General features: G+C 42.5%; 1 protein-coding gene across 1 annotated transcript in view; it reads right to left on the bottom strand.

The window, feature by feature from the left end:
- Positions 1 to 6,049: 6,049 nt before the first annotated feature.
- The window catches only part of LOC115171761 (nuclear GTPase SLIP-GC-like), a 51,593-nt gene continuing 44,324 nt past the window's right edge, over positions 6,050 to 13,318 (bottom strand). Inside the window, exons 25-26 of the mRNA XM_029728888.1 lie at positions 6,896 to 6,937; positions 6,050 to 6,389 (exon numbers count right to left, since the gene is read on the bottom strand). Coding sequence (XP_029584748.1) covers positions 6,091 to 6,389; positions 6,896 to 6,937 — 341 coding nt within the window. The 3' untranslated portion in view covers positions 6,050 to 6,090. The remainder of the gene's footprint in view (positions 6,390 to 6,895; positions 6,938 to 13,318) is intronic.

A 13,318-nucleotide genomic window follows, 5' to 3' on the forward strand; every position in this document is an offset into this window, starting at 1 on the left:
TCGTTTGGCTTAGCAAACGAGGATCGGATGTCATCAACCTTCTTTTCAAAATGGTTGTGAGGGGAATAGGGTGGAATAAGGGGGGATAAAGTGGGGTATAAGTGGGGGGGCTACATCAACCCTTTTTTTTTATTATTTTTTTTTATTTGTTTTTTTATTTATTATATATATATTTTTTTCTAGCTGTCCTTGTTTTGTATGTCTTGTTTTGTAATATTTGTTTTGTGCCCAGAACTCTGGGTCTTTTGGTTAATGTCTGTTCTCTTATGTTTAGATAAGAACTGTAAACTTGTCTTTTATACCTATACAACATTCTTGTGTATGTGTTCAATAAAAAATATTTGAACAAAATGGTTTACGAAGTCATCCGCAGAGGGGGGGAGGGGGAGGAGGATTCAGGAGGTAGGAGAAGGTAGCAAAGAGCTTCCTAGGGTTAGAGGCAGATGCTTGGAGTTTAGAGTGGTAGAAAGTGGCTTTAGCAGCAGAGACAGAAGAGGAAAATGTAGAGAGGAGGGAGTGAAAGGATGCCAGGTCCGCAGGGAGGCGAGTTTTCCTCCATTTCCGCTCGGCTGCCCGGAGCCCTGTTCTGTGAGCTCGCAGTGAGTCGTCGAGCCAAGGAGCAGGAGGGGAGGACCGAGCCGGCCTGGAGGATAGGGGACAGAGAAAATCAAAGGATGCAGAAAGGGAGGAGAGGAGGGTTGAGGAGGCAGAATCAGGAGATAGGTTGGAGAAGGTTTGAGCAGAGGGAAGAGATGATAGGATGGAAGAGGAGAGAGTAGCGGGAGAGAGAGAGCGAAGGTTGGGACGGCGCAATACCATCCGAGTAGGAGCAGAGTGAGAAGTGTTGGATGAGAGCGAGAGGGAAAAGGATACAAGGTAGTGGTCGGAGACTTGGAGGGGAGTTGCAATGAGATTAGTGGAAGAACAGCATCTAGTAAAGATGAGGTCAAGCGTATTGCCTGCCTTGTGAGTAGGGGGGGAAGGTGAGAGGGTGAGGTCAAAAGAGGAGAGGAGTGGAAAGAAGGAGGCAGAGAGGAATGAGTCAAAGGTAGACGTGGGGAGGTTAAAGTCACCCAGAACTGTGAGAGGTGAGCCATCCTCAGGAAAGGAACTTATCAAGGCGTCAAGCTCATTGATGAACTCTCCAAGGGAACCTGGAGGGCGATAAATGATAAGGATGTTAAGCTTGAAAGGGCTGGTAACTGTGACAGCATGGAATTCAAATGAGGAGATAGACAGATGGGTCAGGGGAGAAAGAGAGAATGTCCACTTGGGAGAGATGAGGATTCCAGTGCCACCACCCCGCTGGCTCGATGCTCTAGGGGTATGCGAGAACACGTGGGCAGACGAGGAGAGAGCAGTAGGAGTAGCAGTGTTATCTGTGCTAATCCATGTTTCCGTCAGCGCCAGGAAGTCTAGGGACTGGAGGGTAGCATAGGCTGAGATGAACTCAGCCTTGTTGGCCGCAGACCGGCAGTTCCAGAGGCTGCCGGAGACCTGGAACTCCACGTGGGTCGTGCGCACTGGGACCACCAGGTTAGAGTGGCAGCGGCCACGCGGTGTGAAGCGTTTGTATGGCAGAGGGGAGAGAACAGGGATAGACAGACACATAGTTGACAAGCTACAGAAGAGGCTACGCTAATGCAAAGGAGATTGGAATGACAAGTGGACTACACGTCTCGAATGTTCAGAAAGTTAAGCTTACGTTGCGAAAATCTTATTGACTAAAATGACGAAAATGATACAGTACTGCTGGCTGGTGGAGTAGGCTAGCTAGCAGTATACAGAATGGTGTCGTCTGCGTAGAGGTGGATCAGGGATTCACCCGCAGCAAGAGCGACATCATTGATATATACCGAGAAAAGAGTCGGCCCGAGAATTGAACCCTGTGGTACCCCCATAGAGACTGCCAGAGGTCCATACAACAGGCCCTCCGATTTGACACACTGAACTCTGTCTGCAAGGTAGTTTGTGAACCAGGCGAGGCAGTCACATGAGAAACCAAGGGTATTGAGTCTGCCGATAAGAATACTGTGATTGACAGAGTTGAAAGCCTTGGCCAAGTCGATGAAGATGGCTGCACAGTACTGTCTTTTGTCGATGGCGGTTATGATAACGTTTAATACCTTGAGCGTGGTTGAGGTGCACCCGTGACCAGCTCGGAAACCGGATTGCACAGCAGAGAAGGTACGGTGGGATTCAAAATGGTCAGTGATCTGTTAATTAACTTGGCTTTCGAAGACTTTAGAGAGGCAGGGCAGGATAGATATAGGTCTATAGCAGTTTGGGTCTAGAGAGTCACCCCCTTTGAAGAGGGGGATGACCGCGGCAGCTTTCCAATCTTTAGGGATCTCGGATGATACGAAAGAGAGGTTGAACAGACTGGTAATAGGGGTTGCAACAATGGCGGCTGGTAGTTTTAGAACGAGAGGGTCCAGATTGTCTAGCCCAGCAGATTTGTACGAGTCCAGGTTTTGCAGCTCTTTCAGAACATCTGCTGTCTGGATTTGGGTGGGGGGGCGGAGCTGTTGGCCAGGGTTGGGGTGGCCAGGAGGAAAGCATGGCCAGCCATAGAGAAATGCTTATTGACATTTTCGATTATCATGGATTTATCGGTGGTGACCGTGTTACCTATCCTCAGTGCAGTGGGCAGCTGGGAGGAGGTACTCTTGTTCTCCATGGACTTTACAGTGTCCCCAAACCTTTTGGAGTTAGAGCTACAGGATGCAAATTTCTGTTTGAAAAAGCTAGCCATAGCTTTCCTGACTGACTGCGTGTGTTGGTTCCTGACTTCCCTGAACAGTTGCATATCGCGGGGACTATTCGATGCTATTGCAGTCCGCCACAGGATGCTTTTGTGCTTGTCAAGGGCAGTCAGGTCTGGAGTGAACCAAGGGCTATATCTGTTCTTAGTTCTACATTTTTTGAAAGGGGCATGCTTATTTAAGATGATGAGGAAATTACTTTTAAAGAACGACCAGGCATCCTCGACTGACGGGATGAGGTCAATATCCTTCCAGGATACCCGGGCCAGGTCGATTAGAAAGGCCCGGGCCAGGTCGATTAGAAAGGCTCGCAGAAGTGTTTTAGGGAGCGTTTGACAGTGATGAGGGGTGGTTGTTTGACCGCGGACCCATAGCGGATGCAGGCAATGAGGCAGTGATCGCTGAGATCCTGATTGAAAACAGCAGAGGTGAATTTGGAGGGCAAGTTTGTCAGGATAATATCTATGAGGGTGCCCATGTTTACGGATTTAGGGTTGTACCTGGTGGGTTCCTTGATGATTTGTGTGAGATTGAGGGCATCTAGCTTAGATTGTTGGACTGCCGGGGTGTTAAACATATCCCAGTTTAGGTCACCTAACAGAACAAACTCTGAAGATAGATGTGGGGAAATCAATTCACATATGGTGTCCAGGGCACAGCTGGGAGCTGAGGGGGGTCTACAACAGGCGGCAACAGTGAGAGACTTATTTCTGGAGAGATTAATTTTTAAAATTAGAAGTTCGAACTGTTTGGGCATAGACCTGGAAAGTATGACAGAACTTTGCAGGCTATCTCTGGAGTAGATTGCAATTCCTCCCCCTTTGGCAGTTCTATCGTGACGGAAAATGTTGTAGTTGGGTATGGAAATTTTAGAATTTTTGTTGGCCTTCCTAAGCCAGGATTCAGACACGGCAAGGACATCAGGGTTGGCAGAGTGTGCTAAAGCAGTGAGTAAAACAAACTTAGGGAGGAGGCTTCTGATGTTAACATGCATGAAACCAAGGCTTTTTTGATTGCAGAAGTCAACAAATGAGAGTGCCTGGGGACACGCAGGGCCTGGGTTAACCTCCACATCACCCGAGGAACAGAGGAGGAGTAGGATGAGGGTACGGCTAAAGGCTATCAAAACTGGTCGTCTAGTGCATTGGGGACAGAGAATAAAAGGAGCAGATTTCTGGGCGTGTTAGAATAGATTCAGGGCATAATGTGCAGACAGGGGTATGATGGGGTGCAGGTACAGTGGAGGTAAGCCCAGGCACTGAGTGATGATAAGAGAGGTTGCATCTCTGGACGTGCTGGTTATACTGGGTGAGGTCACTGCATGTGTGGGAGGTGGGACAAAGGAGGTATCTGAGGCATGTTGAGTGGTACTAGGGGCTCCACTGTAAACTAAAACAATGATAACTATCCTGAACAACAGTATACAAGGCATATTGACATTTGAGAGAGACATAAAGCGAGAAATAAAGCAATCACAGGTGTTGATTGGGAGAGCTAGCTAGACAACAACAGGTGAGACAACAACAGCTGATCAGCTAAAACAACAACAACAGGTAAAATGGCGATGAATGGGCAGAGAGGGTCAGTTAACTACACACAGGGCCTGAATTCGGGGCTACGGCCGACAGATAAACAAATATATATATATATTTTTTAAATAAATAATAATAATAATAATAAACAAAATGTTTGAAATGTAGCTGATACACAAGCCTATTGTAGCGTCTTACAAGAGCCCATTCATTATGTACAGCAATGTAGCAGCCTTTCAAAAAACTAGGCACAACCAGCCGTGATTGGGAGTCCCATAGGGCGGAGCACAATTGGTCCGGGTTAGGGTTTGGCCGGGGTAGGCCATCATTGTAACTGACTTGCCTAATTAAATAAAAAAGAAAAAAAATGTACTAGCTATTATGTCAATACAATCATTAACCCCCAAACACCACACCATGTTGTTTTCATGTGAATGGAATTACCACACCATAACAATTTATAGTCATTATTTATTGAGAAATAAACCCATAAGAGGACATGATTTTCAAACTTCCCCTTTCCGAACAATGGACATCATTTAATCATTTAACAATACTCAACAATACACAAAATAGAAAATTATATGAAAAAAATATAACCTATGGTAGGTTAAAACAACATCACATTAACACATTTTGGTTAAATAGTCAATTGAAAAGAAACATACCCTGATATCATATTTCTGCATAAAAACACGTATAAAACAATTAACCAATAATATTACACAACAGGTTTAAAAAGTCAAACATAAAACAATAGACACATCAATCCCTTGAATTAATGAAAATAAACCATCAGCATATGATTGGTAAACTACAATAAAAATAAACAATTTAATAACTGTAGTAGCTCAAGGAATATGCATCCATTCAAAAGCAGACATACTTATCAAATATATGTGTAATAAAGGACTTTGTGATAAGATATGAAAATTCAGACCAATTCACTAAACTGAAAAATAATTGACAACACCCAAAATTGCATATAATGTTCTGACTACACAATTTCAATACGGGCTTGCTATCGAAAAGTAGAGTAAGGCAACATTTCAGAGAAATAGAATGGAGACTTTGGTAAACAGCAACAATTGGACCATCCCAAGGTTAAAGTTTTTCCTCAAGGATTTAATTTTCCCTCTATTTGGTATTTTATTAGGATCCCCATTAGCTGTTGCAAAAGCAGCAGCTACTCTTCCTGGGGTCCACACAAAACATGACATAATACAGAGCATCAATAGACAAGAACAGCTCAAGGACAGAACTACACATGGTGATTAGCACCAGAGAACAAGAGTAGCCAGTCAGAAACATACAAACCGGACTATTAATAACATACACCATTATAGTTCAATGCATTTGTAGAAACTGGATGGTATTAAAAGTCAAGATTTCAACATTAAAAGAGTAATTTTTAATCACCACATTAATGTAAGTAAATGAGAAAATGTACCACCCAATCTAACGACGAAGACACAAGACATTTAAAAATGAACATGGTTACAAATTATTGTTGGACACACTACTAGGCTGAAGAAATCTGCCGTGTTTGTGATAACATTCCACTCCTTGTGTGAACGGTTGTGCATTTATCAAGAAGGCACACCAGCGCCTGTTCTTTTACCTTTATTTAACTAGGCAAGTCAGTTAATAACAAATTCTTATTTTCAATGACGGCCTAGGAACAGTGGGTTAACTGCCTTGTTCAGGGGCAGAACGACAGATTTGTACATTGTCAGCTCGGGGATTTGATCTTGCAACCTTTCGGAAAAATAAAAAAAATGAGCTACAGGGGCTCAGAGGAGTTCGATCTTACACAGGTCCTGGACAAGATGAGGTTCATAGATTTGGAGAGAATTGTACAAGGCAGATTTCACTCTTGTTCCTCCTGTTCGTGCAGCATAAAAAACCAGTCTCATTTGCTCCTGACTGGTTGAAGCATTGATGATTTTTGAGTACATTTCCTGTTGGATCATGTTCTTAGTTACCAGGTCATCTGCTACAGACGGCACCATCGTGACCCTCTGAATGAGATCAGCCATATGCTTATCCACAAATGCTTCACCCGAGAGCTGGTTCAGTTCAGCCTCAGCACCTGAGATTCATGTCAGAAAATGCATACACAACTAGGTCATATTATTAGAGCCATAATTAACTAAAACCCTCAAGAACAACTGTGTTCTACATAACAAGCCACTAAATACAACAAAACATATTTGTCTCAATGTGTTTCTTTTAACATATCAAGTGAAATTGTATTGGTTGAATACACATATTTAGCAGATGTAATTGCGGGTGTAGAGAAATGCTTTTGTTCATAGCTCCAACAGTGCAGTAAAATCTAAAAGCTACACAACAATACACACATCTAAAAAGTAAAATAATGGAATTAAGAAAAATTAGGAAGAACAATGTCAGAGTCCAAAGTGTAAATATATACAGTATATACAAAACTTATATATACATCACTTGATGCTGTTCTTACAAGACCTACAATAAAAGTTAACAAAACAATGATTGATTCCTTCTGCGTGTCACTCAAACACATTCCATATCAGAGGGATAGCCATAGACAATGCGAAAGAGAAAACAAAACCCTACCTGGATTAGGGTTGATTGGATTGACTTGAGGTGCTTCCAAATCTGAAGAAAATCGAATCACATTTATTTTATCCTGTGTGTTGAAAACAGTTTAAATAAGTAGTGGGTGAGGGGTGTACAGTGTGTTGTATACAGTTTAAATAAGTAGGGGGTGAGGGGTGTACAGTGTGTTGTATACAGTTTAAATGAGTAGGGGTGAGGGGTGTACAGTGTGTTGTATACAGTTTAAATAAGTAGGGGGTGAGGGTTTACAGTGTGTTGTATACAGTTTAAATGAGTAGGGGGTGAGGGGTGTACAGTGTGTTGTATAAATTTGAAATGAGTAGGGGTGAGGGGTGTACAGTGTATTGAATACAGTTTAAATAAGTAGGGGGTGAGGGGTGTACATTGTGTTGAACACAGTTTAAATGAGTAGGGGGTGTACAGTGTGTTGTATACAGTTTAAATGAGTAGGGGTGAGGGGTGTACAGTGTGTTGTATACAGTTTAAATAAGTAGGGGGTGAGGGGTGTACAGTGTGTTGAACACAGTTTAAATGAGTAGGGGGTGTACAGTGTGTTGAATACAGTTTAAATGAGTAGGGGTGAGGGGTGTACAGTGTGTTGTATACAGTTGAAATAAGTAGGGGTGAGGGGTGTACAGTGTGTTGTATACAGTTTAAATAAGTAGGGGGTGAGGGGTGTACAGTGTGTTGAATACAGATTAAATAAGTAGTGGTGAGGGGTGTACAGTGTGTTGTATACAGTTTAAATTAGTAGGGGTGAGGAGGGTACAGTGTTGTATACAGTTTAAATGAGTAGGGGGTGAGGGGTGTACAGTGTTGTATACAGTTTAAATTAGTAGGGGTGAGGGGTGTACAGTGTGTTGAATACAGTTTAAATGAGTAGGGGGTAAGGGGTATACAGTGTGTTGAATACAGTTTAAATGAGTAGGGGTGAGGGGGTTTACAGTGTTGAATGCAGTTTAAATGAGTAGGGGGTGAGGGGTGTACAGTGTTGTATACAGTTTAAATGAGTAGGGGTGAGGTGTGTACAGTGTTGTATACAGTTTAAATGAGTAGGGGTGAGGGGTGTACAGTGTGTTGTATACAGTTTAAATGAGTAGGGGTGAGGGGTGTACAGTGTTGTATACAGTTTAAATGAGTAGGGGTTAGGGATGTACAGTGTTGTATACAGTTTAAATGAGTAGGGTGAGGGGTGTACATTGTTGTATACAGTTTAAATGAGTAGGGGTGAGGGGGTTTACAGTGTGTTGAGTACAGTTTAAATGAGTAGGGGTGAGGGGTGTAGTGTTGTATACAGTTTAAATGAGTAGGGGTGAGGGGGTTTACAGTGTGTTGAATACAGATTAAATGAGTAGGGGTGAGGGGTGTACAGTGTGTTGTATACAGTTTAAATAAGTAGGGGGTGAGGGGTGTACAGTGTGTTGTATACAGTTTAAATAAGTAGGGGTGAGGGGTGTACAGTGTGTTGAATACAGATTAAATAAGTAGTGGTGAGGGGTGTACAGTGTGTTGTATACAGTTTAAATGAGTAGGGGTGAAGGGTGTACAGTGTTTTGAATACAGTTTAAATGAGTAGGGGTGAGGGGTGTACAGTGTGTTGTATACAGGTTAAATAAGTAGGGGTGAGGGGTGTACTGTGTGTTGAATAAGGTTTAAATGAGTAGGGGTGATGGGGTGTACAGTGTGTTGAATACAGTTTAAATGAGTAAGGGTGAGGGGTGTACAGTGTGTTGTATACAGTATAAATAAGTAGGGGGTGAGGGGTGTACAGTGTGTTGAATACAGTTTAAATGAGTAGGGGTGAGGGGTGTACAGTGTGTTGTATACTGTTTAAATGAGTAGGGTGAGGGGTGTACAGTGTTGTATACATTTTAAATGAGTAGGGGTTAGGGATGTACAGTGTTGTATACAGTTTAAATGAGTAGGGTGAGGGGTGTACAGTGTTGTATACAGTTTAAATGAGTAGGGGTGAGGGGGTTTACAGTGTGTTGAATACAGTTTAAATGAGTAGGGGTGAGGGGTGTAGTGTTGTATACAGTTTAAATGAGTAGGGGTGAGGGGGTTTACAGTGTGTTGAATACAGATTAAATGAGTAGGGGTGAGGGGTGTACAGTGTGTTGTATACAGTTTAAATAAGTAGGGGGTGAGGGGTGTACAGTGTGTTGTATACAGTTTAAATAAGTAGGGGTGAGGGGTGTACAGTGTGTTGAATACAGATTAAATAAGTAGTGGTGAGGGGTGTACAGTGTGTTGTATACAGTTTAAATGAGTAGGGGTGAAGGGTGTACAGTGTTTTAAATACAGTTTAAATGAGTAGGGGTGAGGGGTGTACAGTGTGTTGTATACAGGTTAAATAAGTAGGGGTGAGGGGTGTACTGTGTGTTGAATAAGGTTTAAATGAGTAGGGGTGATGGGGTGTACAGTGTGTTGAATACAGTTTAAATGAGTAAGGGTGAGGGGTGTACAGTGTGTTGTATACAGTATAAATAAATAGGGGGTGAGGGGTGTACAGTGTGTTGTATTCAGTTTAAATAAGTAGGGTGTGAGGGGTGTACAGTGTGTTGTATACAGTTTAAATAAGTAGGGGGTGAGGGGTGTACAGTGTGTTGTATACAGTTTAAATGAGTAGGGGTGAGGGGTGTACAGTGTTGTATACAGTTTAAATGAGTAGGGGTGAGGGGTGTACAGTGTTGTATACAGTTTAAATTAGTAGGGGTGAGGGGTGTACAGTGTGTTGAATACGGTTGAAATAAGTAGGGTGTGAGGGGTGTACATTGTGTTGAACACAGTTTAAATGAGTAGGGGGTGTACAGTGTGTTGTATACAGTTTAAATGAGTAGGGGTGAGGGGTGTACAGTGTGTTGTATACAGTTTAAATAAGTAGGGGGTGAGGGGTGTACAGTGTGTTGAACACAGTTTAAATGAGTAGGGGTTGTACAGTGTGTTGAATACAGTTTAAATGAGTAGGGGTGAGGGGTGTACAGTGTGTTGTATACAGTTGAAATAAGTAGGGGTGAGGGGTGTACAGTGTGTTGTATACAGTTTAAATAAGTAGGGGGTGAGGGGTGTACAGTGTGTTGAATACAGATTAAATAAGTAGTGGTGAGGGGTGTACAGTGTGTTGTATACAGTTTAAATGAGTAGGGGTGAGGGGGGTACAGTGTTGTATACAGTTTAAATGAGTAGGGGGTGAGGGGTGTACAGTGTTGTATACAGTTTAAATTAGTAGGGGTGAGGGGTGTACAGTGTGTTGAATACAGTTTAAATGAGTAGGGGGTAAGGGGTATACAGTGTGTTGAATACAGTTTAAATGAGTAGGGGTGAGGGGGTTTACAGTGTTGAATGCAGTTTAAATGAGTAGGGGGTGAGGGGTGTACAGTGTTGTATGCAGTTTAAATGAGTAGGGGTGAGGGGTGTACAGTGTTGTATACAGTTTAAATGAGTAGGGGTGAGGGGTGTACAGTGTGTTGTATACTGTTTAAATGAGTAGGGTGAGGGGTGTACAGTGTTGTATACATTTTAAATGAGTAGGGGTTAGGGATGTACAGTGTTGTATACAGTTTAAATGAGTAGGGTGAGGGGTGTACAGTGTTGTATACAGTTTAAATGAGTAGGGGTGAGGGGGTTTACAGTGTGTTGAATACAGTTTAAATGAGTAGGGGTGAGGGGTGTAGTGTTGTATACAGTTTAAATGAGTAGGGGTGAGGGGGTTTACAGTGTGTTGAATACAGATTAAATGAGTAGGGGTGAGGGGTGTACAGTGTGTTGTATACAGTTTAAATAAGTAGGGGGTGAGGGGTGTACAGTGTGTTGTATACAGTTTAAATAAGTAGGGGTGAGGGGTGTACAGTGTGTTGAATACAGATTAAATAAGTAGTGGTGAGGGGTGTACAGTGTGTTGTATACAGTTTAAATGAGTAGGGGTGAAGGGTGTACAGTGTTTTGAATACAGTTTAAATGAGTAGGGGTGAGGGGTGTACAGTGTGTTGTATACAGGTTAAATAAGTAGGGGTGAGGGGTGTACTGTGTGTTGAATAAGGTTTAAATGAGTAGGGGTGATGGGGTGTACAGTGTGTTGAATACAGTTTAAATGAGTAAGGGTGAGGGGTGTACAGTGTGTTGTATACAGTATAAATAAATAGGGGGTGAGGGGTGTACAGTGTGTTGTATTCAGTTTAAATAAGTAGGGTGTGAGGGGTGTACAGTGTGTTGTATACAGTTTAAATAAGTAGGGGGTGAGGGGTGTACAGTGTGTTGTATACAGTTTAAATGAGTAGGGGTGAGGGGTGTACAGTGTTGTATACAGTTTAAATGAGTAGGGGTTAGGGATGTACAGTGTTGTATACAGTTTAAATGAGTAGGATGAGGGGTGTACAGTGTTGTATACAGTTTAAATGAGTAGGGGTGAGGGGGTTTACAGTGTGTTGAATACAGTTTAAATGAGTAGGGCTGAGGGGTGTAGTGTTGTATACAGTTTAAATGAGTAGGGGTGAGGGGGTTTACAGTGTGTTGAATACAGATTAAATGAGTAGGGGTGAGGGGTGTACAGTGTTGTATACAGTGTAAATGAGTAGGGGTGTGGGGTGTACAGTGTTGTATACAGTTTAAATGAGTAGGGGTGAGGGGTGTACAATGTGTTGAATACAGTGTAAATGAGTAGGGGTGAGGGGTGTACAGTGTGTTGAATACAGTTTAAATGAGTAGGTGTGAGGGGTGTACAGTGTGTTGTATACAGTTTAAATGAGTAGGGGTGAAGGGTGTACAGTTTGTTGAATACAGTTTAAATGAGTAGGGGTGAGGGGTGTACTGTGTGTTGAATACGGTTTAAATGAGTAGGGGTGATGGGGTGTACAGTGTGTTGTATACAGTTTAAATAAGTAGGGGGTGAGGGGTGTACAGTGTGTTGTATTCAGTTTAAATAAGTAGGGTGTGAGGGTGTACAGTGTGTTGTATACAGTTTAAATAAGTAGGGGGTGAGGGGTGTACAGTGTTGTATACAGTTTAAATTAGTAGGGGTGAGGCGTGTACAGTGTTTTGAATACAGTTTAAATAAGTAGGGGGTGAGGGGTATACAGTGTGTTGAATACAGTTTAAGTAAGTAGGAGGTGAGGGGTGTACAGTGTGTTGAATACAGTTTAAATAAGTAGGGGTGAGGGGTGTACAGTGTGTTGAATACAGTTTAAATGAGTAGGGGTGAGGGGTGTACAGTGTGTTAAATACAGTTTAAATAAGTAGGGGTGAGGGGTGTACAGTGTGTTGTATACAGTTTAAATGAGTAGGGGTGAGGGGTGTACAGTGTGTTGAATACAGTTTAAATAAGTAGGGGGTGAGGGGTATACAGTGTGTTGAATACAATTTAAATAAGTAGGGGGTGATGGGGTGTACAGTGTGTTGAATACAGTTTAAATGAGTAGGGGTGAGGGGTGTACAGTGTGTTGTATACAGTTTAAATAAGTAGGGGTGAGGGGTGTACTGTGTGTTGAATACGGTGTAAATGAGTAGGGGTGATGGGGTGTACAGTGTGTTGAATACAGTTTAAATGAGTAGGGGGTGAGGGGTGTACAGTGTTGTATACAGTTTAAATGAGTAGGGGTGAGGGGTGGACAGTGTTGTATACAGTTTAAATGAGTAGGGGTGAGGGGTGTACAGTGTGTTGTATACAGCATAAATGAGTAGGGGTGAGGGGTGTACAGTGTGTTGTATTCAGTTTAAATGAGTAGGGGGTGAGGGGTGTACAGTGTGTTGTATACATTTGAAATGAGTAGGGGTGAGGGGTGTACAGTGTGTTGTATTCAGTTTAAATGAGTAGGGGGTGAGGGGTGTACAGTGTGTTGTATACATTTGAAATGAGTAGGGGTGAGAGGTGTACAGTGTGTTGTATACAGTTTAAATAAGTAGGGGGTGAGGGGTGTACAGTGTGTTGTATACAGTTTAAATAAGTAGTGGGTGAGGGGTGTACAGTGTGTTGAATACAGTTTAAATAAGTAGGAGGTGAGGGGTGAACAGTGTGTTGAATACAGTTTAAATAAGTAGGGGTGTGGGGTGTACAGTGTGTTGTATACAGTTAAAATTAGTAGGGGTGAGGGGTTTACAGTGTTGAATACAGTTTAAATGAATAGGTGTGAGGGGTGTACAGTGTGTTGTATACAGTTTAAATGAGTAGGGGTGAAGGGTGTACAGTGTGTTGAATACAGTTTAAATGAGTAGGGGTGAGGGGTGTACTGTGTGTTGAATACGGTTTAAATGAGTAGGGGTGAAGGGTGTACAGTGTGTTGAATACAGTTTAAATAAGTAGGGGTGAGGGGTGTACAGTGTGTTGAATACAGTTTAAATGAGTAGGGGTGAGGGGTGTACAGTGTGTTAAATACAGTTTAAATAAGTAGGGGTGAGGGGTGTACAGTGTGTTGTATACAGTTTAAA

This window comes from Salmo trutta, chromosome 32 (assembly GCF_901001165.1).
Source record: "Salmo trutta chromosome 32, fSalTru1.1, whole genome shotgun sequence".
Lineage (NCBI taxonomy): Eukaryota > Metazoa > Chordata > Actinopteri > Salmoniformes > Salmonidae > Salmo > Salmo trutta.